This window comes from Festucalex cinctus, chromosome 16, assembly GCF_051991245.1.
Source record: "Festucalex cinctus isolate MCC-2025b chromosome 16, RoL_Fcin_1.0, whole genome shotgun sequence".
Taxonomy (NCBI): Eukaryota; Metazoa; Chordata; class Actinopteri; order Syngnathiformes; family Syngnathidae; genus Festucalex; species Festucalex cinctus.
In genome coordinates, this window is record NC_135426.1 from 9584721 (window position 1) to 9609167 (window position 24447).

At 43.6% G+C, this 24447-nt stretch overlaps 4 protein-coding genes across 9 annotated transcripts; 2 read left to right on the top strand and 2 right to left on the bottom strand.

Annotated features, from left to right (window-relative positions):
• Window positions 1-176: 176 nt before the first annotated feature.
• socs2 (suppressor of cytokine signaling 2) lies at window positions 177-2400 on the bottom strand. 2 transcript variants are annotated; one of them, XM_077500014.1, is made up of 3 exons: window positions 1918-2400; window positions 1373-1521; window positions 177-1208 (listed from the first exon to the last, which is right to left on the bottom strand). In XM_077500014.1, exons 2-3 carry the CDS (start codon window positions 1476-1478, stop codon window positions 757-759), a joined length of 558 nt encoding a protein of 185 aa, XP_077356140.1. In that variant the 5' UTR covers window positions 1479-1521; window positions 1918-2400; the 3' UTR covers window positions 177-756. The 2 variants fall into 2 exon arrangements, with proteins under 2 accessions (XP_077356140.1, XP_077356139.1); XM_077500013.1 differs by lacking the exon at window positions 1918-2400 and adding an exon at window positions 1644-1851.
• Window positions 2401-2408: 8 nt separating this feature from the next.
• Window positions 2409-8297, top strand: ncaph2 (non-SMC condensin II complex, subunit H2). Of its 2 annotated transcripts, none has more exons than XM_077500011.1 (19): window positions 2409-2557; window positions 3448-3585; window positions 3661-3762; window positions 4665-4726; window positions 4788-4872; window positions 5475-5531; window positions 5612-5691; window positions 5766-5887; window positions 6435-6559; window positions 6617-6673; window positions 6747-6810; window positions 6885-6974; window positions 7062-7106; window positions 7184-7345; window positions 7408-7467; window positions 7531-7574; window positions 7637-7738; window positions 7800-7949; window positions 8009-8297. In XM_077500011.1, the coding sequence occupies exons 2-19, from the start codon at window positions 3478-3480 to the stop codon at window positions 8150-8152; spliced, it is 1659 nt and encodes a 552-aa protein (XP_077356137.1). In that variant the 5' UTR covers window positions 2409-2557; window positions 3448-3477; the 3' UTR covers window positions 8153-8297. The 2 variants fall into 2 exon arrangements, with proteins under 2 accessions (XP_077356137.1, XP_077356136.1); XM_077500010.1 differs by having other exon boundaries at window positions 2550-2616.
• Window positions 8298-8372: 75 nt separating this feature from the next.
• usp44 (ubiquitin specific peptidase 44) lies at window positions 8373-19700 on the top strand. Of its 4 annotated transcripts, none has more exons than XM_077500006.1 (7): window positions 8373-8694; window positions 11983-12997; window positions 13968-14486; window positions 16150-16351; window positions 17656-17764; window positions 17926-18140; window positions 19074-19700. In XM_077500006.1, the coding sequence occupies exons 2-7, from the start codon at window positions 12071-12073 to the stop codon at window positions 19196-19198; spliced, it is 2097 nt and encodes a 698-aa protein (XP_077356132.1). In that variant the 5' UTR covers window positions 8373-8694; window positions 11983-12070; the 3' UTR covers window positions 19199-19700. The 4 variants fall into 4 exon arrangements, with proteins under 4 accessions (XP_077356132.1, XP_077356133.1, XP_077356131.1 ...); XM_077500007.1 differs by lacking the exon at window positions 8373-8694 and adding an exon at window positions 9176-9379; XM_077500005.1 differs by lacking the exon at window positions 8373-8694 and adding an exon at window positions 9386-9494.
• A 53-nt stretch (window positions 19701-19753) lies between these two features.
• LOC144003591 (methionine aminopeptidase 2-like) lies at window positions 19754-24447 on the bottom strand. Its single transcript, XM_077500012.1, has 11 exons — window positions 23975-24447; window positions 23140-23232; window positions 22990-23046; window positions 22801-22903; window positions 22568-22729; window positions 22309-22490; window positions 22139-22233; window positions 21966-22062; window positions 21456-21559; window positions 21266-21381; window positions 19754-20327 (listed from the first exon to the last, which is right to left on the bottom strand). The coding sequence occupies exons 1-11, from the start codon at window positions 24132-24134 to the stop codon at window positions 20075-20077; spliced, it is 1422 nt and encodes a 473-aa protein (XP_077356138.1). The 5' UTR covers window positions 24135-24447; the 3' UTR covers window positions 19754-20074.

Sequence of the window (24447 nt, forward strand, 5' to 3'; positions counted from 1 at the left end):
TGCTATTCAAAGATTCATCTGCATCATATTGTCAGAACCATCAACAATGAAGTTAATGCAAATGCCATCAAGAAAACAACTGCTGAACGACCAATCAGATTGTTTTCTGTCCTGAGGCCTTGTCCGCCAGATTTTAATGGATGTTTCATTTGAAAAACCCAATGTTAGGAAAATAGTTAAATTATGAATCACAAGTTTATTCATGTCAACAGGAAGCCATTAACATGCTTCATCATCATTCAGTGTGGTGTCATCAATAAATAGTTTGACAGACTGCGGCATCAAGAAAATATACAAAAACACAGGAAGTGAGCAAATTCTCCTTCCAAATAAGATAACATCACAGTCTATTTACCTGAGACGGACGGACGTCTATGACGCCAAGATGGAGGCCACAGGAACGCGTGTGCTTTGCATTGTGGGAAACTGCAGGAACGACCGACGCCAGCGCACACGACATTTTGGTTGGTTTACTACAATGGTTCTCAAACTGGCTCTTCCCCCAGACATTGTTTTCAGAAAAGTAAAAAAAACAAACAAATCACGTCAATTATTTGCTGTTTTTATTTGGAACCTATCCGTTTTTTTGTTGATCACTATGTGGGTAAAAATGCTAGTTTTGTTTAATTGCTGTCAGGATTGTGAGGAAGGCCAAAGAGCTTGAGAACCACCCATTTAAGCCCCCAGGAATTTGCAGAAAAGCACCTTTCAAGATGAACGCGTGAAAGTGGCGCACCCAGCCCGCTACGTGACACGCTACACGTTGTAGAAGTAGTCAGCCAGGTAGTCCTTGAGCCTGTTGGGAAGTGGCAGGTCGCCAACGCGCCGTGCTCTCCGGTTGATGGCCACACGGCTCAGATGTTGCAGCGGCGGCACGGCGACGTAGGCGGGTCGGGTAAGGAGTAGCGGAACCGTCCCGTTGGGTGGCGCGGAGGAGGCGGCGGTCCGCGACAGCTGCACGTAGTGCTCCACCAGGCGCACCACGCTGTCGAACTGTTGCAGTTTGGGCCTGACCGGGACCACCGAGTCCAACTTGAACTTGGCGCCGTCATAGCGGATGCGCAGGTTAGTGGGGCCTGCCGACGTCACGGCGGAGATGGTGAACAGGAAGTCCCTTTGTGAGCTGTCCCGCACCAGGAATGTTCCCTCCGCCGCATCCCGAAGGACATCTTTGGCCTCGGTGGCCGTCAGGGCGCCCCAGTACCAGCCTGTGTGCAAACACGTCAAAATAAATCTTTGGACAACAGGGCCAGAACAATGTCAAGGCGATATGTTGGGCTGAGTTGAAGAGTTTGATTTGCTTTGCTGCCATCTTACAAGAGTAGGCAACGGATTATGTTGCTTTGCATGTGGCAACGTGCTTGAGCCGGACCTGCGTTCTGGAGCTCCTTCATGGCCAAGGCCACACGCCTCTGCTCAGGGTCCGCCGGAGAGTCGCTCTCGATGGTGTCGGCGGACTCGGATGACTGACAGGTCATTGACAGATGTGTCCAATCGTCAGCGCCGAGGACCAGGACGCCTCTGGGAACCATCACCAGTATTGTGATTATTATTAGTGGTTAAGATGACTTCCGTTCCAATGTTAAAAGTGATTGAGAGAACTGAAGATGCTGAACAAGACAACAAAACAAAGGACAACGCACCGCCAGGGATCTGGCTCCATGATTATTTTTCTCTCTCGCAAGTCTTTAGGGGGGAGGGGCCTGAGAAAATAATAGGTTCTAGAATATCAAATTCTGCATGATTTAGCTGGGGAAAAGACTACCCAGTCCCAATGTAGCGCCACCCCTGAACACAGTGGACGAGTGGTCGTCGGGTTTAGTGTCTGTTGAAGGGTAATAAAGGCTCCCAGCTGTTCGCACGCTAGAGGCACAATACTACAATTAAAAAAATACAATACAATTGTGGCGTGTCTACCTGCTCACTGTGACTTTTCTTCGTCTTCACCCTCGCAGTTCCAAACGTCCTCGTTGCGCGCGACAGTCGTCAGCATTTTGTGAAGTTCACATCCGTCCTTTTATTCCACAGCAGCCTCGTTGGACGAAGGCTGGTCGTCTTCCTGCGTAGACATGCTGTTCGCAGCCCGAACGCGCACAAAAACAAATTCGCGACAAACTCAAGAACAGGCAGCGAGCGCAGCTTCTAATAAAGCTGCTCTTCCAGGAACTTTCCAGGAACGTGGTCACGTGATCCAGCCCACCAACGACGAGCTATTCAAACGGTTTAAATGTGTTTAATCGAGAAACCCAACCAAACGGAACTTCAGAAATACATACACGAATAAATATTAACACACGTGAATCGTTTTCTGAGCAAACGCCGACTGTGCGTAATCAAAACAAAGCACACACAAACGGCCGTGGATGGCGCCAGTGTGTCTTTTAGCTGCTTCATCAACTGCTAATCAGAATAAGCACCACCGAAGAAGCGATTATCAACACGATGTGAAGAATAACCACCAGGCGGCAGTGATGGGCTGACTGTAAATAAACCATGAAGCGGAAGTCGTCTTTATAGGAGTAGAAGAAGATTCGCCCGGGAAGCTTGACGGTTTGCTGTAAGTTGTGCTGCATCTTTATGATTAAAAAAAGAGAATTCAGAAGATATTTTGTTGAAGTAAGCGTTGGTGTCAGTTTTATTTGGGAGTTCAGATGATATTTTGTTGAAATAAGCGTAGATGTCGTTTGTATGTAATTTCCCCCCCTGTCGTTTCCCTCAACGACGTAGAATAGTGGATATTTTACATCGCCGCCTACACTATAGAGGAGGGAAAAGGCTGTTAAAAATAAGTCTCACTGTCTTTGTTGGAAATTCACCATGATGCGAGCTCTTATCTGCCGCAGTCGAAGCACCTGTGGTCTCTGCTTGTTGTCTCACATGGAGGTTTTAATGAAACCAGCATATCTACAAATCATTTCAAGATGTTTATTTTCCCGAGACAAATCTTAAGGGACTGCTTCAAAAACGGTGCAAATGCGGCAATATCTGGCCAATTTCAATAGGGGTTGAGGTTTTAGCTGTGACATTTATTTATTTATTTATTTATTTATTTATTATTTTTCTTCATGCCGTAATTGGAAAGCTTGCTAAACAGAGAAACGGAAAACATAAATATAATAATTATATCCCTTTTCATATTTTTTTTTAAACCAGGGTGTCCAGTTTTCCAGAGACTTTGTTTTGTTTGTTTTTATTCATTTTTCCTTTCGGACACACTATTACAACAGGTTACATCGATCACACAAGGACAAACTGGTAGAAGCCATGGCTTATTAGTCACTTTGCCGATGTTGTTTAAATATGCACAGGGGAAAAAAATAGGGAGCATTTGTTGACGTACTTAAGGATTTGAAAAATGATCAGACTCACCTGGAGGTTTTTGTTCTAGATGTGCCCTGAAATTTGGCTATTTTAATTTTTATTTTTTGTATGTGTGTGTGTGTGTAGCATAAACTGGTGGTCTCGCTGCACACTGCAATGGAGACCGCAGAGAGCCGATTCGCTTACCTGATGCAGCCCATCAGGGAGATCACCAAGAACTGGGATGTCAATGTAGCGGCCGAGCTAGACGACTACCTGGAAGAGGTCTCCAACATTTAACCGCAGAGAGACAAACAAACAGCCATGATGTCATTACGAACACGTGTGCGTGTGTTGCAGTTGGACCAGATCTGCATCTCTCTGGATGGAGGGAAAACCCAACTGAACTTTGCTGAGGCGGCGCTCCTCATCCAAGGTTCTACCCATATCTACAGCAAGAAGGTAAACGGGAAGATAGAGATTGGCCACTTATTGGTTTCCAATTGTTCACCTGCCCTCAAGCAGTTTCCGTTGTTTGGGTAGAGTGTGAGAAATGAGAAACATTCACAAGTATTTTATTTTATTTATTTATATATATTTATTATTATTATTTATTTTTTAGAGGGTTATTTCACCAAAAATACTACTTACTGACCAAAAAGTGGATTTTTTTTTTTGTGAAAACAAACCTGTGATGTGAATATTTTTGTGAGACTAAAATGGGCTTCTAGAGGCTAATATTTATTTTTAATAGATGTACAACTTAAAAACATGCTGTGAACAAGGCTGACTCGCCACGTAGTTTGAATTAAACGGCATTCAATGAACTGCGTCATTGTTTCTCGATCAGAAAGCTTTCCACTTCCTCCCATGACACGTTTGTACCCATGAACATCCTATGTTTGAGAGCGAGGTCCCTATTATGTGTTGGCATTTCTCTTCCTTGTAATCGACAGGATGAGATTTGCCAATTCACCTAATCTTTGTCTTCCTGTCAAAACCTGTGCTGATCTCAAATCCAAAGTGGTGCAATGTTGCCGTCTGGAGGCATTTGTTACTCATTACAGTGGTTTGCAAACCTGAACTTCCCAGACTTGTTGGGCGAGACCCTTTTCTGTGCCAACTTGCTGAAAAATGCACTTGACGAATATATTTGTCAACAGCAAACGCTTGGATTCTGTTTGACCAAGAGAAACGTCCACAAGTTAGTGAACCTCACGTCTTGCGCTCGATCCAAGTCATCCATCCTCGCTGAAATGAGCATTAGTGCCTTCTAATGGCCAACTCTAGTGTGACAAACTAAACACTGAACCATCAAATTCGACAAGAAATTAACAATTGTGATGACGGCGATGTGGTTGCAGGTGGAGATGCTGCACAATTTGGTCTACCAAACGTTGGACTACATCCGAGACAGCAACAACAAGTAAGCAGCACATTAAGCCTGCCTTGAAGCTTCCTCTAATTGTTTTGTTGTCGGCTGACAGGCGAAGCAAAGAAGCGGCAGTGTGCAAGGATGGCGGTGACGGTGCAGTGGTGTGCCAGGATGATGATTATTATGACGATAGCAATGTAAGAAACAGGAAGCTCACCACATGGATGTCAACAGCTGGACGTAGTTCAATGATCTGTATATATTAATGGATAGCTGATAGCCCGTACATGCCGTTGAAGCCACAGGGGGCAGCCATCTTACCCCTCATCTTGTGAGCAGACTAAACTGTACGAATATGTACATACGTATTAGACATATACAGCTTGTATAGTGGGGCGTGGTTGGTGGGATGGTCACAATTTTTTATTTTATTTTTTTTAACAAGTGGACAGTGTGTGCTGCTTTGAACACCGCCGTTTTCTTTTATTGTTCAGTTCCTTAGACCCCAATATTAGATTTGGCAGAGACATCTTTTGTTGAATTACAGGTATAATTATTTCATAAAAACTATACAAACTTCCTCCTGTAAACGTATCATTTATACATGTATTTAACACAAGTTGTAAAATGACTGAAGTAATATTGTTTGTTTGACACATTTAAAACTAAATCGTGCAATACTGTAAATGTATAGGATCGTATGCCAAGAAACATTTCTTGGGAGGAATTATATGCCGGCTTCAAAAGTATTGACCTATCGGCTATCCAGTAACGAAGTTTCTCACTTGTCATATTGCAGTTTTGCAGACTGGACTTAGAAGAGTCTGACTGGTTGGACAGGGCAGAAGACAATGCGGTCTGTCTCTCTCTCTCTCTCTCTCTCTCTCTCACATACAAATTTGTGTGAGCTGCAGTTGACAATGGCTGTTGTTTCAGCCGGTGAAGGTGCCTCCTCTCCCACCAGTGTCTCTGATACCTCCTGAAATTCAAGACAAGCAAAATTTTCCTCTCATCAGGTGGGCCATCAATTCTTTACCCCACAGCAGGTGACCTCCAGGTATTCATGTATGTATGTGTGTGTGCGGGTCAGTGCCGAAGGCAATGTGGTGTGCAGCCAAAAGGACTTTCGTATGAACATTTTCCTGCCGGGACCTGACGGCATGATCTGCTTGATGCCGCCCTCCAACGCCATCACTTTTCTACAGGATGCTGGTAACGTGCACACACGTACCATTATATAGTATGTACTAGTGGAGCAACGGATCATCGTTGATTCGTGGTCTGTTCGGTTTGCGCACGATCCATGGAATGGCTAGTGGGAGGAAAAAAACACCACATTCACAGCAGACAATATTCAGATATCTCAAGGAAGCTGAAACATACTTAACATAACACGCTGCCTATGGCCTACTTCAAAATAAAGTTTACCAAATAATACATTTTTTAACTGGAATGCAAATAGAATTAGTAAATTTTTACTTTGAAGTTGGCCCACGTCGTGGCATGATGGCTAGCTTAACTTCCCTTTTCGATATTTAAGATTTCTTTATCGTAGTTGATTGACATTGAAGTTGTGTTCCTAAATCTTAAACTGCTCTTTTAGACATTTTGAATTTAGTTTTTTTATTATTATTATTATTTAATGGGGAAAAGGTGTTTTACAATGTTGTATTTATTTTTTTGCTGATCCGATCCAAACTGTGACTTTTGCAATCTATTGCACCACTAGTATGTACATACTTTGATGTTTCTACATCAGGTGTTATTGACTCCGCGCCCGATGGCCCTGAAATCACGGCAGACGGTCCCGAGCAGAGCTTCCATCCTGCATACGACGGCATGGAAGTGGAACAAGATGTAGACGAGCACATTGAGAGGCAGCAGGTTGGCCCCCGGCATACTATCTTGTGTGTTTGTGTTGATGTGGCGTGTTGTGTTCAGGTTCCAAGCCGAAAACAGCCGCAGGCCATCCCCAAGGATACGGCGGCACCCCCTGCGGTACAGTGACCAAACTCTCCTTGTCCCCCACCCCAAACTGGATTGCGTTGACTTTGTCCACTTCCTGTTTCAGAACAACATGTGGTCATTTCATGACCCGTACGCCATACTGGAGGAGAACACACCTTTCAAGTTAGGTATGCCTTGAAAGGGGAGGGTTGAGGTCACAGGTCAACTTGGCCAAATTTGACTGGTTCTCTCGTCACTTTAGCAAAGACCTACAAAGTTCCGGCCGGTCTGGATAACAAAAAGAACCAACGGCAGGCCCTGCAGGACTTCACCACCTGGTTCAAGGAAATATGTCAGAGTTGTGCACATTCTGGAATCTTCCGTTGACATCTTCTCACCATGTCAACGCTTCTTCTTCTTCATATTCTTCTTCTTGCAGATGATCCTCCAGAACACAAGCTCAAAAGAGGACCCTCCAATATAGGTACATACCTCTGATGTGCTAACAATGCTATCTTAGCTTCCAGTCACGTCAAATCCTGCCGTTTTGTTGTCCTGTAGACCTCAACTATATTTATCAAAGTACCATCAAAAGCAAGCTGAAGCTCCTCAAAAAAAGGGAAGAGGAACGACTTAGAGCTCGCATTTCAGATGAAGCCCTGATGAGCATGTATCTGGAGCCAGAGGACGCGGGGGTCGAAGAAAACTTAGACGACCTTCCGGGTAACACAAACATTCACACACGCACCTGAACGTGAATGAAATGCGTGTGTGTGCGCATGTAGATGCAGACCGAGACGAGCAGGACCTAGAATTGTGTGCTGCTGGAGATGACCTGTGTCCAGGTAAGTTGAGACTGCTGCGTGGATTCCAAACTTAATGAGTGAGCTGTAAACCTTTGTTTGCAGAAGACGAGCAGCTGTGTTACGAGGCGCTGGTACATCAGCAAGTGGTAGGTGATGACATTACACTTCACATGAGTGGAAAAGCAAAATCTGCATGTGCGCGTTTTAGGAGCAGCTGGCGATTGAATCTCAAGACTACGCGCAGCAGACCAAGTTGTCACGCCGCATCGAAGCGTGGAAGGACGAGCTCCGTCCGAAGCTCCTTCAGCAGGTGAGTGGCACGACTGGCGCCGCCTTATTCCCTACGCTTGACGCAGTTTCCCCACCTGTAGGAGTCGCGTCCGCCTTTTGACATCCACGAGTACGGCAACAGGATCGTGTCAGCGTTGGGCAGCATAGGCCAGCGCCGCTCCTTCGCGTCCATCGTGCACGGCTTGGACAACTTTGAAGCCACCAGGCTCTTGCTGGCGTCTCTGCATCTGGTAAGGGTGACGTCACGGTGACGTCATTGTGACATCACAGTGACACGTGCGCGTTTCAGGCCAACGACAGCACAGTGGACATCGACAGTGTGGAGGATGTGGAGGAGCGCTTGGACTCTTTCCACTTGACGCTGCTCAGCAACATTCGAGCAGCCCCTGCACTTGCCATGACTGACGACAACGACCAAAAGCCTGCGTCTTGAATTTTTGTCTGCATTTAAAAATAGCCCGTTTGGTGAAGGGGTACACATGTCTGTTATTGTAATTACGCAGTTTGCATTATTTTTTTGCTAAAAATGATAAATACATAAATAAATAAAAAATAGCTTGTTTGAGAGTTCTTGACAAGTTTGATAAAATGTTGTAAAAGTTGGGCAATTTTTTGTTATTTTTATTTATTTATTTATTTATTTTATTTTTTTTATTAACGGACAAGGTCTCTTTCAGTTCATGTTTTCATTGCAACTTATTTGTCGTTTTCACCTGGAGTGGGACAGACAGGATTATTATTTATTATTTGGGACTAGGACGGGATAGGATTTTTACTGTGGGAGTGAAAATCCACTCCCGAGTTACCCTCTAGCCCTGGTGTAAGTGTAACACAGGCTTCCCTTTCTTTAAAGCAAAGTCAAAGTCTGATTACGTCCGGCGATTGACGAGAGCACGGCGTGGGGGAGGGCCACATCCAATCGCACCGTTTTGCTTTGAGAGATCAGCGTCATTCTACGTCGCAAACAATGGCAGCGTATGTACAAATAATTTTTGCAAAACTTAATTAAACTGGAAATGATTTTTTAAAAATGAATGTCATAGTTACGTTAGTAACAACCAAATAAATCCCATGGAGCAAAGTTGTCATTACAGTCAGGGTTCCTTTAACTCTTCACTTTCCGCACGTGGGTTTGCTGACATTGCGTAGGTGTACGTAACTATGATTAGTGGAAAACCATTTATAAAACAAATACTGTACCGACAAATGTGGATTGTCATTTTGGACAATCACTAAATATATTTGTGAGTAATATGATAGTGGAAATGATTAAAAAAAAATAATAATTCTATGAAACAATCATGTTTGATACTTTTTTTTTTTTTCGAATGGACATCCGTAGATAGCATGCTTAAAGAACATAGTTTAATTTTGATTAGGTAATTATTTCATTACAGCTTGATGAAACCCCCCCCCCCCCCCCCCTAGTGTTCAAACGGGTCACTGCAACGTATTCGGCCCAATAGTTAGCTGAGCGACAAACACGAGGAGAAAATATTTTGTTAAATCAATGTTTGCTTTTATTTTGGACTCATATTTTTAATCACGTAAAAATACTTTCAACTTGCGGCAACATGGTCGCTTGGTGGTTGTGAGTGTAATCGACAACTCGCATAATAAATGACTGTACCATCAAAACAAAAATAATGTGGAAAAGAAGGTGAGTTCTCGTGCACGCGCTTGCCCTCAACCACGCGACAGCTGCTTGACAAGATGGCGACCCTCCGTGTTGTAATAAACGCACAGCATTGAGTGTCAAGTAGAAGCGAAGCTCGGTATGTTTCTTGTTGCTTTTTGATTCCGAAATGTTCGCCTACTAACCCGGCTAACGACCTGAACGAACCGCGGTAATGATGGTTTCGGAGTCGAAATTTGCTGGCATTAAGCTAGCTACCCCAGCTAAAGATAGCATAGCATGCTCGCTAGGCAGTCGTGACATAATGTGACAAAATGTGGAAATCCCTTGTACTTTTCCTTGCGTGTGACATATTTTGACTATGCAATCGTTTGCGTCAGTTTTTCTGTCGGCGCTTGATTTGAGTGTTTGTTTACTACACGCTGCTTTATTTAATCCTAGTTTTGTGCACTCTTGTTGATATTGTGTGGCTGAGTGGCAGGCTGAATTTGCATTCGATTTAGGAGAAAATATCATCTTGCGTCGTAATAGGCGTTAAAATTGTTGACTGGAGCGCAACCCATTAGTGGCAGTTGTTTTCCAACTTGTTGCCACTCGTCACCCTGCGTAATTTCCCAAACATTAGATACAATGGGCTCCGAATTGTCTCTAGGTGTGCTTGTGAGCGTGGATGGTTGTTCGTCTCTGTGTGCCCTGCGATTGGCTGGCAACCAGTCCGGGTATACCCCGCCTACTGCCCAGAGCCAGCTGAGATAGGCGCCAGCACCCCCGGCGGCCCTTGTGAGGAATAAGCGGTCAAGAAAATGGATGGATTGATAGATGCAATGGGGTATATGCCACGGAAGAGGCGGGAATGTTTTTTGCACAACAGTTTGTTTCCGGTTCGGTTTGCGACGCGTGTGCTGCGTCTGTCAAAACTACTTTTTTTTGTGTGTGTGTGTGTGTGTGTTTTTTGTGCTTCCGACTTTGTGCCCCTCGGTTGCGCGTTCGCAACCAGGACCGGAAATAAACTGATGTGCAAAATCACGTCCCGCCTCTTCCGTGGCATATACCCCATTGTTGTGTGGTTTTAATGATTCAGTCCTTCCAGTGTCGGTTTGCTTGTCCTCATTAGGGTTGGGCAGCGGATATTTTGCCTTGACCGGCAGCTCTGCTTCTTGCGTTATTTTGCCGTGAAGGTCTCTGATTGGTCAATCGCCGGACCGAGTCATGTACTGTTGTGCGTTGGTTCCGACCTCGCTTCATCCCCGTTGAAAGCACTTGTTGATGTACCTGCTGTTTGGTAGTGAATTAAGATTGGTGAATACAGTTTGTTTAAAAACAAATCAAAACAAAAACCTCGCTCCATCCCTTTTGTTTCTTTTCACAAAGTTTTTATTTTGTTTTTGGCACCGAGGTCTTATCGTTATTACCAGGCTAGCCCTAAGTACTAGTGCTGGACAAATTGAATTAATTCGTCATTTTAAAAAACAAATTGTTGAAAATGAGCTAAATCCAGATTCATATAAATAAATGGATCCAACTCTTCTGTTTTATTAAAAACCTGTTATATCCAAATGTTATTGTGAGCTGTATTTTTGCACAAGTGGCAGAATGCTGGATTACAATATGTGTTTACAACAGTTACTACCTACTTAATTGAGGGATTTAAGCAAGCTATGAATGTTAAGTTTACGTTAAAAAAAACTGATTTAAAATCAGTACAGTATACAATATTGTCTGAACATTTGGCACAGGATTTATTTTTGAATAAATGAATCCTTTAAATATTTTGGGATAAAAATCGTAATCGTCCAGAATGATTGAAAAAAAAATCAAGATTTTATTTTTTTGGCCGTATCGCCCAGCCCTAACCATAACGCCCAGTTCACGTGCGATTTACAGCAAAATAGTGCTCGCAGGAGAGTTGGTAGTCGCGGCAAAATATTCACTTTGTTACGGTTGCAACTTGGGCGTGAGCTGGAACACACCCTGGACTAGTTGCCAGTCAATCACTGATACAAACCAAGAACTATGAGCCAGCCACTGGCAGAGTAGTTACTGATTAAATACCCTCCCAGTGTATAATGTCTCTGAGTCAGGTGAAACGTTGGAGTTGCGACTGCTTGCATCTCATAAAAGTTGTTTGTCGGACGATCGGCCCTGAGTCATGCTGACAAGGAGAGAATCACGTTTTTTTTTTCCTTAACTGGTAAAGGTTTGATAGGACCGATGCTCTCTGCTTTTTCAGTCTTCTGGGATTTTAATTAAAGCTGCTTTCTGTAACAATTTGGCCAAAAATATCTTTACAATAGCCTTTTTTGACTTTGAACTTCCCGTACGTCTGCGGACATGACGTCGTGTGCAGTTAAAAAAAAAAAGAAAAAAAAAAAAAAAAAAAGGAGCGATTCAAAATGGAATTTTCTGCGTTCAGTAGCTTTAAATAACTTGTCTTCTTTTTCTCCGGGAAGTCTACCACTGGCTAAACTTTAAAGCTCTTCTGAGTAGAGTTTCTTACCAACCTTAAAGCTTTTATTAGAAAAATGTCACAACACAGCTGTAGAATAAAATGAAGTGAAATTGGGTGCTTTTATGTTGGTCAATTTCTCATAAGAAAGTATCCTAAAACTGTTTCTTGACCTTGGTAGACATCAACATGCCCTGCAAGGGTGCCCCTTCTCGTCGCCATGGTGATATGAAGCCAGCGTGACACGTGCCGGCAGGCGTCAGCTTTGAATGATGGACCGCTGCAAGCACGTGGGGCGCCTGCGGCTGGCTCCGGATCATTCCATCCTCAACCCGCAGAAGTGGCACTGCGTGGACTGCAACACCAGCGAGTCCATCTGGGCCTGCCTGGGCTGCGCTCACGTGGCGTGCGGCCGCTACATCGAGGAGCACGCCCTGCAGCACTTCAAGCAACAGCGCCACCCGCTGGCCATGGAGGTCAACGAGCTCTACGTCTTCTGCTACCTGTGCGACGACTACGTCCTGAACGACAACGCCACGGGAGACCTCAAGCTGCTACGCGGCACCCTCGCCGCCATCCAGAGCCAACGCTACGAGGTGACCACACGCAGCGGGCGCACCCTCCGCTCGGCCGCCGACGCACCCTCGCCCTGCAGCGCCCGCGAGTTGCAGCTGCGCGACGAGGACCGCATGTTCACCGCTCTTTGGCACCGCCGCCACACGCTGATGGGCCGCGTCTTCCGCCTCTGGTTCGGGCTGACGGGTTGCGGCCGGGCCAGGCAGGAGGAGGAGAGGCGGCGCGAGGAGCAGGCGGAGCAGAAACGGGAGGTCAGGGAACGCAGGCGGGTGCTCAAGAGGCAACTGCAGGAGCAGCTGGAGAACGCCCCGCTGAGGAAGAGCCTCCGCTTACGCCGGAGGACTCAGAGAGCGTTGGACGCCGCCACGGAAGCGGCCAAAAAGGCGTCAGAGCTGCGCTCTCTGAGTGCCGCCGCAACGAAGAAGAGCTTCAGGAAGACTCGATCCAAATCCAAGCGTCGTTCGTCAGCTGCCGGCAAATGCAAAACCTCCACCAAAATCGCCGCCTGTCGAAAGCAGGCCACCAAAGAGGGCGGCTCTCCGTTGAAAAGGCGCCCCACCGTCACCCCCGGTGTGACGGGCCTGCGCAACCTGGGCAACACGTGCTACATGAACTCCATCCTGCAGGTAGTGTTAATTTTGTCTGCCATTTTTAAATTATTCTCAGTTGTAGTCCAATTTCAGTCACACTGAAACTGTCAACGTTTTAGTTTAGTTTTAGTCAGGACAACCATTTTTTTTTACCCCTGTATATTTAATTTGTCAGCAGATTATATTTAACTTTTTCGGAGCTAAAACTATTTCAGATAAAATGTTCTCAACATTTTGATGAAAAACAACCACACATAATTACAGTGGCTACATGGCTCCATGCGGTTAGCTAGGAAGTTAGCCAGCATTAGTTAGCAGTGCTGTGTGTCACACGACACTGTCACAGACATCTAATTTTTGTTCATGAAATAAAATGTCTGTAGAATTTAGTCCAGTTTTTAAGTGAAGGACATTTTCGTCTCATCTTAATTCGTTGACGAAAATGCATACTGATTTAGTCACAGTTATTGTTTATTTGCTCATTTACTCCCAAAAACATAAATGTTTTATTTTAATTTTTATGCGTTTTTTTGTTTTTAATTATACCGCATACAAAAGGTTTTGATGCAGCCTCTGAACTGAAGAGAACGGTTGAAGCAATGGCAGTTATTACAAAAACGGCCAGCAGGTGACAGCAGAGTATAAGAGATCAACCAGAGCCATGTTGCAACTAGCTGTTTTCCCCACAGTTTTAAACAGATTTGTGAATAATGATGAAACTTAGCTATATTCTAATGCTAATTGCTGCAAAACAGAAACAGAAGAAAGAAGAGATTTGAATCTTTCTTTTGGTAGGTGCCATGTTTTTATAGCAATAGAACACAATATTCTGTGGGCCTTGCAAAATCAGTCAAAATCCAGTAAAACAGCTGGGAGCAAAGGGGGTTGCTTCAATGAAAATGGCTGGGAGTGAATGAGTTAATGCAAGTTTTACTCCGGTGAAAAATGTGTGTTGAAACAATTATTTTTGTTTAGTTTTTGTTGACAAAATCAACACTACCTGCAGGTGCTGAGCCACCTGCACGTCTTCAGGGAGTGCTTCCTGCGCCTGGACCTGGTGCAGGCACTGGAGCTGCTGGCGTCGGCCGTACACGGCCAGCTGGCGGCCGAGCCCTCGTCCCGCTCGCCCCACAGGAAGCCGGCGGGGGCGGGGCTGAGCGGCGGCGCCTCGCGGGGCCGCAGCATGGAGCTGATCCAGCCCAAAGAACCGAGCTCGAAGCACATCTCGCTGTGCCACGAGCTGCACACCCTCTTCCAGGTCATGTGGTCGGGCAAGTGGGCGCTTGTGTCGCCGTTCGCCATGCTGCACTCGGTGTGGCAGCTCATCCCGGCGTTCCGCGGCTACGCGCAGCAGGACGCGCAGGAGTTCCTGTGCGAGCTGCTGGACAAGGTGCAGCGGGAACTGGAGAGCACGGGCGCGCACGCGCCCAGCGCCGACGTGCCCCACACGCAGAAACGACTCATCAAGCAGGTCCTCAGTGTGGTCAACACCATCTTTCACGGACAGCTCCTGAGCCAGGTGACGCGCAAAATCAAATCTTGATATGTTCTGTGCAGCCCCACGAGCCTAAATATGGTATTTGGGATGATAATAATGTTAATTTGTTAGTAATGAGTTTTTTTTTTTCTGTTTTTCTTTTTTCTTCTCTTTTGATTCTTTTTTTTTTTTTTACCCCTTTTTCTTTCTTATTTATTTTTTAACCCAGTTTGTTTTTTTCGTGTTTTTTTTTTTTAGATCATCAATATTAGAACTAGAAGGCGGCCATTTTGCCACTTGCTGTCCAGTGAAAATTACATCAATGTTGCTCAGGTCTCGGGTAACAACCAATCACAGCTCGGTTTCAGAAAAACACAGGTGAGCTTTAGTTGGTCGTTGCCTGAGCAACTGTGATGTCATTTTCAGTCGACGGTAATTGACAAAATGGCTGCCCCTGAGATTGATCAAAACAAGTAGATTTTTCTGATTAATTAATATTCCACAAATGCAGTATTGGGTGTTCTTCCCTTTTAAGATTTTTTTTTCCCCACCTACTTTGGAGCCACTCATTCAAACTCAAAGATAAAATCAAGTTTTATCAAAGATAAAATCAATTTTTATCCAATTTCTCAACTAATGTAAAAATTAGGGGTTTCAGGCGATTCAAATTTTTAATTGTGATTGCATGACTTCAACCGTTAACTCACGAGTTACAAAGTTTATATCTGTTCTAAGATTTTAACAGTGGAATTTTTTTTTAAACTAATAGAAATATGGCTGCATCATTTAATCATCCATCCATCCATTTTCTTGACCGCTTATTCCTCACAAGGGTCGCGGGGGCTGCTGGCGCCTATCTCAGCTGGCTCTGGGCAGTAGGCGGGGGACACCCTGGACTGGTTGCCAACCAATTGCAGGGCACACAGAGACGAACAACCATCCACACTCACACGCACACCTAGGGACAATTCGGAGCGCCCAATTAACCTGCCATGCATGTCTTTGGAATGTGGGAGGAGACCGGAGTACCCGGAGAAGACCCACGCGGGCACGGGGAGAACATGCAAACTCCACCCAGGAAGGTCCGAGCCTGGACTCGAACCGGAGACCTCAGAACTGGGAAGCGGACGTGCTAACCACTCGACTACCGTGCCGCCTCATCATTTAATCATTGATACAGCAATTTCATAATAATTCATAAGGTTGAGTTAAAATTAAAAAGATGTACTGTACTGTCGAAAACGTATGATTTATGTTGAGGTCATTTTTTGCCACTTGATGGGATAATTGTATTTGTAAGATGTTGGTGACATTTTTCTGTTCATATTAAGAGTTATCTCATCTTTAACATGGAGCAACGTGTGAAATTCTGCACATTTTTAAAATTGTAAAATACAACTTGACCCCAGTTTCCACAAATATATGCATTATTATTACATTTATTATTGCTAAATTTTGACGTGGATGTGTCGGCTGCATTGCGCTTGGAATTCCCCCAGTACATGCTTTCCAAGTAAGGGGTGGCCATTAAAAAAAATAAGTGGCATTAAAGGAACTTTAAATTAACTCAAATTATTGTACTCATTTTGACACCCCTCGTGAAACTATCTAATAACTGCAGCCTGAATGCTAATCTTGCGACTCCAATCTGAAGGCTTGGCCTGGTCGGTGTTGTTGAACGACATTTCCCATCTTTTCCCGGCAGGTGACGTGCGTGTCCTGCGAGCATCGCTCCAACACGGTCGAGCCCTTCTGGGACCTGTCGCTGGAATTCCCCGAGCGCTACCACAGCAACAGCAGCCGCGAGTCGGCCACGCAAGCCCCCTGTCACCTCACCGAAATGTTGGCCAAATTCACCGAGACTGAAGCGCTGGAGGGCAACATCTACGCCTGCGACCATTGCAACTGTGAGTACGCCAACACCACCAGCAACTATTTTCTTTCAATTGTACATCCATCCATCTATCCATCTATCCATCCATCCATCCATCCATCCATCCATCCATTTCCTTGACCGTTTATTCCTCACAAGGGTTGCAGGGGGTGCTGGAGCCTATCTCAGCTGGCTTTGGGCAGTAGGCGGGGGACACCCTGGACTGGTTGCCAGCCAATTGCAGTCAATTGTACATGTTCTCAATAAATCTCCAAATTCAAGAAAATAGATTTGGTTGAAAAAGATTTAGATTTAAAAATTTTAATCCTAATTAATCGCATGACTTCAATAGTTAACTCATGATTAATTGCAAATTTTATATCTGTTCTATATGTGCAATAAAATGTACAATATTTTTTTCCCTAAGTTTTCATACTCTTGTTAAAATAAAAGTGGAAACAATGTTAAAGGGATACTTCACTTATTTAACCCATTATAGCAATAAAAAGTTTATAATTTGTGTATAATTAATTTGATACTTTAATTATTTTTCACATACAACTCATACTTTTAAAAAACAATTTTGCCACTTGTCGACTGAAAATTACATCAAGTGCTCAGTGTTCAGTTAACGACCAATCACAGCCCACCTATTTTCTAGGTTTGGTCATGTGACATTCACAAGCTGAGCTGTGATTGGTTACCTGAGCTCTGAGCACATTGTGATGTCATTTTCACTTGACTGCAAGTTGCAAAATGTATTTTTAAAGGTATTAATTGCATATGAAAAATAATGAAAATATCAAATGTATTATAGACGAAATATTGTTTGGCTGCCAAAAATGGCTAAACAAGTAAAGTATCCCTTTAAACTAATATGGCTGCATCTTTTAGTCATTAATACAGTAACTGATTTCATAATAATAAATGAAATTTAGTTAAAATTAAAAAGATAAACTTGTACTGTTTAAAAAAAATGTGATATTGATTTGTGTTGCTCATTTTTCTGCCACTAGATGGCATATTTGAATTTGTGATGACAGCTCAGTGCATTTTTCTTTTCATATTAAGAACTATCGCATCTTTAACATTATAAAATGCTTTACATTTTTAAAATTGTAAAATACAATTTGACCCCAGTTCGGGCTTTACGACTACGGGGTGCTCATTAAACGCACATTAAAAAAAATGGTGACATTAATGGAACTTTAAATGAACTCAAAATTAATGCACTGATTTTGACACCCCTAATTTGCTTTTTTTATGTGGTTCTTGAGCCTTTTACCAAGACACTAATAACTGAATGTGTTCCTTTTTCTTCTTCACGTTGTTGACTAGCTACACGAAGGCGGTCTTTGTCCAAAGCGGTCCTCCTCACAGAAGCACAAAAACAGCTGATGATCCACAAGCTGCCTCAGGTGCTGCGGCTCCACCTCAAACGCTTCAGGTAGGACCACCACCGTGTTCCCACGCCGCCATTTTGTGCGTGGATCTGTCTGCCAAATTTGGACTTTATAAGACCTTTCATGACATTTTAGCCCCCTCATTTGTTAAATAAAAGGGGGGAAAAAAACCATCTGAATAATTACATTTTGGAAATGTGCTCAGGTGGTCCGGTCGGAACCACCGGGAGAAGATCGGCGTCCACGTGAGCTTCGACCAGCTCCTCAACATGGAGCCGTACTGCTGCGGTGAGCCCTCCGTCGCACCGGGTTCCCCCCGGGCCAAGCACTTCCTCTACGAGCTGTCTGCTGTGGTGATGCATCATGGGAAAGGCTTCGGTTCGGGCCACTACACCGCCTACTGCTACAACTCGGCGGGAGGTGAGTTTTTTTTTTTTTTTTTAAACAAGAACACAGTGACTGCCATCACTCAGCTATATATTTATTAGGAATAGACCGGCAATATCTGTGCCGATAATTGGCATTTTGATAAATATTGGCATCGGCCTTTTTATGAATCTGAAGGCAGATAAAGTTGCTATCTCAACTGAGCGGTGAATGCTTGCGAACAGAGCGAATTTAGTTTTTTTTTTTTTATCAGGATTTGTAAGGTTTTCACAAACAGTTTTTACTTGTAAGCACATTTCAAACATATTCAGACAATTTTTTACCGCGAAAATCTTTTGAACCCTGACGAAAACCCAAAATGAGCTACATTCGCATGCATTTGTCGCTCAGTGAGATACAGGAACTTTTTAATTATGGATCTATTTATATTTCCACTACATAAAAAAAAAAAAAAATGATGCTGACACTGGGAACTCCACTTTTTAAATTAGGTTGAAATTTTAGAAAACTACTTCCAGTCAAATTTTAGGGAACTATTTACTTGCTTAGTTTTTAAAACGTCTTAGTCTTAGTCTTAAAACGCATGCTGACGACCCTGGTAGCGCCTTCATTTTTGTTATAATTTTTAAACAAATCTGTCAATTTTTACAGGTTTAAAATTAAAAGATTGTTTTTTAAGACGCTAATATTTTCTCTTTTACTGCAAATGATTATCGGCTTGACATATCGGTTATTGGCCTCCTTGACTACTAATAATCGGTATCTGCACCAGCCTTAGAACCCCCCCCAAAAAAACAAAATCACTAATATTTATCGAGTACTTTAAAAGAGCCACCCCTGTTTCCTTAAGATTGAACCCAGGGGCAGCAGATCCAATGAAAAGAGCAGAGGCCCCAGAATTGAACCCTGTGGAACACCCAATTGTTCCATTTCTCCTGGTTAATGTGGCGGGCGACTTGCTTTCAGGTTTCTGGGTCCACTGCAACGACTCCAAGATGAGCGTGTGTTCCGTGGACGAGGTGTGCCGAGCGCAGGCCTACATCCTTTTCTACACGCAGAGGGTCACTCAGGACAAAGATCGGCCCCTGTAGGCCAGGACTTTTTGGTGTACGGCGCGAACGATGTCGCTTCTTCAAGTGTACAGTTGTTGTTGAGAGAGGCTGGCCTGGCACACAAACGCAAGTCCTGCTAACTCAATGTTTTTAGTTTTTGTTTGTTTGTATACAGGCAGGACCTGAAAGTCCCACTTTTAGGTTATCTTGTTCTATCCTTGACAGTAAAGTGCCCTTTTTTTATGGATCTATTTTTATAGGCCAAATATTTTAACTGAGGAATGTATTTCCCAATTCCTGATTCAACACCACCTGCAATTTTTTTTTTATATACAGATGGGGATTGATTGTATTTAATGGAGCATACACCCCAGAGATTTTTACCTTCATGTGGGAGGACGCTGTATAAAAACAAAAAGCACAGTTTATCATCAGCTCCTACTCCATTTGTTTGTAGCACTATGCAAATTGTTACCTCACTTTTTTTCTAGAGAAATTTACCTCAATAAAATGAGAATATTTTTCCACTTTTGTACAAAAACTTCCATCTGGTCAATGCTTGCGCATGTAAAGTAGTCTAAGGACAATCGGGCATAGATGAGCAAATTATTTTAATTTTTTGTTTTCCTTACAAAAACATTCCAGGGAGTTGAAAACGGGAAGCGAGGCATTCATTCCCTGCTGTTAGCGATAGAAGCCAAACGTACTGAATGCAGCCACCCAAACATACTTGATCCAAGTTTGACGTGCGGGAAAGCAGTTCACAGTTTTCCATCTCGGGCAAATACGAAACCGAAACCTTGCTGCATATTTAACCGGGAGAAGAACGGATAGAAAAGTGTCAGAAAGCAAGTCCTTGCCGTTTCATCTGTCTGTGGATGGTGTTTGTGCGTGCGTGCGAGCGAGCGTGGCCGTTCAGTAGTCGTCGCCACGGCTCACCACCTCCTTGCAGGTGGGCCTGAGCAGGATGGTGTGCTCGAACTGCGCCGTGTAGCAGCCCTTGGTGTCGCACAGCGGCGGGTAGGGGTCCACGATGCCCAAGTCGCACAGGTTCTTCAGGGCCATCAGGTACTTGCTCTCGCCCAGGCGGTCCAGCCAGCGGCGGCAGAACGCCAGCGTGCCGAAGTTCTCGTTGATCACGTTCAGGAGGTGCTTGGCCCGCGGGAGCCTGCCAAAGGAAGGCAGGTCAGTTTTGACCTTTTCAGTCACACTTTTTTTTTTTCCCCCCAAGATCAGAACAGTTTTAATTAATAGGGATGGGTACCTTTCACATATGAACCGATACTGTCCCGATACTCAGTACCTGGGAATCGATACCGGTACTCAATGGTGCCAATTTTCGGTACATTTGTGCTCTTGTTTTCGTTTTTTATTTTTTCTTCATTTATTTGGATGTACTAAATGTTCGTTATGTAACAGTATTTTTTTCTAATCAATTTAACAATTAATTTTAAATATATAAACTTTGACAAATAAAATGTAAAACAAATGAGCCAGAGAGGAATAGTAAAAAATAAAATAAATGTATAACATTTTACAATTACTTAAGTATAACTAATACAGATAAATATTACAAAAAAGGTGTAAAGCAAAGTTCTATGCAATGAATAACACAAGAACAAAGTTAAACAGTAAATACATAAATTAATTGATGTTTTCGTTTTTTGTGCAGTTATTTTCCCAGAACATAAATTCATCTTAATTCTGATTCAATTTATATGGCATTAAATGTATTTTAATTTCAAAGCCTATAAATTACACAATTACCCAAAAAATAATAATAATTAATTTCCCACTCAAACTTTCCGTTAGTATAATTCATAATCTTGATTTAAATGTATTGAAATTAATACAATATTTTTTCTCACAAAATATAACAAATTTAAGCAAAATAACTAACTATATAATCCTGAAATCTATTTTCAAATACATTTCATAAAATAATAAAAAGGGGCAGGGGAAACATGATTATTAAAATCAAGTAAAAAAAAAAAAGAAATCTACTTGTCATAAAATGCATCTTCTAATGAATAGCTATTCATAAAAAGAGATGTCCAGTCGTGATGCAAAAAAAAAAAAAAAAAAAGTGGGGGGGGGGGAGCCAACCTGATGGGCACATGGCCCACGTCAAAGTTCTTCATGTAGTGTGAGCACTCCATGTCGTCATGGACTACACCTTTGCCCGTGCTGCCAAATGTTTCGATGGCATACACCTCGCCTTCCTGCCCACAAAGTCAAAATCTTCAGGAAACTTTTATGAAGAAAAAAACAAGTTTGTCCTGCTTTTGAAGCCCACCTCCATTTTAATGGCTTCTCCTCCTTTGACGATGGGCACCGTCTTTCCAGCGTGTATCCTGTACTGACCGATGGAATGACCGTTGAGGTTTCGGATGGGTTTGACTGTGGAAACAAGCACCTTATATGTTAAGATACACTAGAAAATATTATTTAAACTTATGTGAGTGTGTGGAACCAAATCTGGTCCTATATTGAGTGAAATTTAGTTGGGTTTTTTTTCAACCAGCCCCTCATTGAACCTGCCTGGAGCCATTTGAGATGGTTAGTATGAGAACTTATCATTTTCGCCTATTTTTTATGTTGGGTTTCGGCGTATTAAAAAACAACAACAAAAAATCCACGTATGGCTCCACCTGGTGATGAGTTTTATAATGCATGTCAGATTGTTATGAAATTCATACCGTAGGTAGGAGACCCCAAATGTTAAAGAATTTTTCTTCCATCTCATTCCTTGTTATTAAATTCCAACAACAAAAAATGTCTGCAGAGAATGCAGCAAACGTGTTACCTTGGTACGTTTTGCCATCCAACTCCACCTCATAGGACTCCATCACTTCTTGAATAGCTTCCCCGATATCGCACAGGCGTACGTCGATTCCAGCGTTCTGCAATGAGGGTAGACAAAACCCTGTCAAATGTGACTTTTGTGTATTTATTAAAAAAAATAAAATAAAAACATACTTTGATCCCGGTGTTGGTGGCATCCTTGACGGCTTCCAGCAGCTTGTCATACTTTGGGTTGAAGGTGACGGTGAAGGCACAGTCAATGATTCGCCCTGCAAACACCAGCAAACATGACACAGCCGTGTCTTGGCGCAACCGTTTAGACAACGCAAATCTATTCCTTGTACCGTTGATGTGGGTGCCAAAGTCAATCTTGCACACATCGTCGTACTGCAGGACGGTGGTGTCGCCGGCGTTGGGAGTGTAGTGGGCGGCGCAGTGGTTGAGCGAGCAGCCGGTGGGGAACGCCAGGCCAGCGTGCAGCTTGTTCTCCTTGATCAGCTTCCGGGAGCAATCCTCCAGACGCTCGCTGACGTGTGGCGGGAGGACAAGGAAGCGTGAGTTTAAACGGCGCAAGACGAAAAGAGCGAGCGAGTGTGGCCTCACCATATTTCAATCATGGTCATCCCGGGTTTGAGGAAGCCTCTGACGTGCTGCCGGACCTGCCTGTGAGCTTCCGCAGCCTGCCTGAAGTCGTTCCATACTTCTTCGTTGGCTTTGTCCAGCACTCTCTTCTCTTCGTGGCTGCTGCGCCACGCCGCGCTGCGCCTGTCACAGAACATGTGCGCTTTTAGATAAAAATACACCGCAGAATTGTCCTAGTGTATCCGTGTCCTTACCCGTCCTGTGAGGGAGGGTACTCGCACACCTGTCCGATAGGGAAGGCGCCACCGGGATACAGCTCGCAAATGGGAATAGATGGAGGATTGGTCTGACCTTTGGCTGGTGGAAACAAAACCAAAAAAAAAACAAAAAAACATCACAAACCAGTTTGCTTCATGTTTTATTTTGAAGGTTCACCAACTTACAACCCTTCTTCTTCTTTTTCTTCTTCTTTTTCTTCCCTGCTGAGTTCTCACCATCATCTGCAAAGGCGAGAGATGTGAGGTGACCGGCAGATTAAAACACATGCAAAGAAAAATAGTTTTTTTTGTTTTTTTGTTTTTTTTTACGCCCACCTTCCTCGCCATCCTCCTCCTCCTTGTCTTTGTCCTCCATCACCTGCTTCTCCAGCTCCTTCGTCACCTGGGCAACATCGTCACCCTCAGGGCCTGCAAAGAGACAAACTGGTTTGAAAAATGCTTATATGTGGAAAAGGAAACCTGCTTAGTCTTCAACAGAACATGGCCATGACAAGGATTCATTTGCATTGACAGTGATGTGCACAAATTAACGCCGGATTGGCTGATCCTTTATTGATTTGAACTACTTTGATCCACGAAGGAAGTAAGGCAAGATTACGTAATTGAACTTTGAACTACGAAACCGGAAAACTGAGTGGAGAGTCAGGGAAATAAAAGTTGGACAAAGTTGTCCGACCGGTGTGTTAAAACTTTTTTTTTTTTTTCAAACTAAAGTTCATATTTGGGTGAATTTCGTTGGGTGTCACGGGTTGTCGAAGTAGATATTTTCCGGGAGGTAGGCCTGATGTGAAATCCAAAAGTGGTCCCTACCCGCATGGCGAAAAAGAAGTACAGTCAAGTCAAACTCTGCAAGACAATGTACTTCCGGATGAATTTTCACGATAAGCCACATCGATGTTAGATTTGTTTTCTAAATGATTAACTTATTGAACGTATTAAAAAATATTTACATTGTAAAAAGATGTAATAACGATTTTCCTGTTCTTTATCGTTAGAAATTCCAACATTTAAAACAAATCCAACGCTATTTTCTTTTATAGTGAAGCCAAGTCCCAATTGTTTCCGGCTTTGTACATTCTAAAAATGTCCGCCCTGTCGCAGCACCACCAACAGGTAGCATTTGCTAAGCTAAGCCTGCTTGCAGTCTTACCGGCCGCAGTTGACTTGTTCTTCTTCTTCTTTTTCTTCTTCTTCTTCGCGGCCGCCTCTTCCACCGGGTCGGCGTCCTCGCGATCAGCGGCGTCGCCGTTCATCTGGGCTGCCTGGACCTTTTTTTGCTCCACTAACGTCTCCGCGAGCACTGCCGCCATGATGATGACAGCTTGCTGCTGCTGCTAAGGTAAGCGCTGGGCATTGTGGGAACTTTGGTGAAGTCACTGATCTGTATATATTACTGTATGCCGAAAGGCTAAGACTTTTGAAGCCTAGAGGCAGCCATATTATTACTCCCAAGAAACGTTTCTCGGCACACAATTCTCTGCATTTACAGGGTGGTATGAATTCTCTGAAATGCTTCGGGGAACTAAGACAGACACACTATACACACGCACTCATTGACAGGAACGTGCAATTCAAGGGTACAAGGGTGGAAGTGGGACTCGATCTCTATGTCGCTAACAGGAA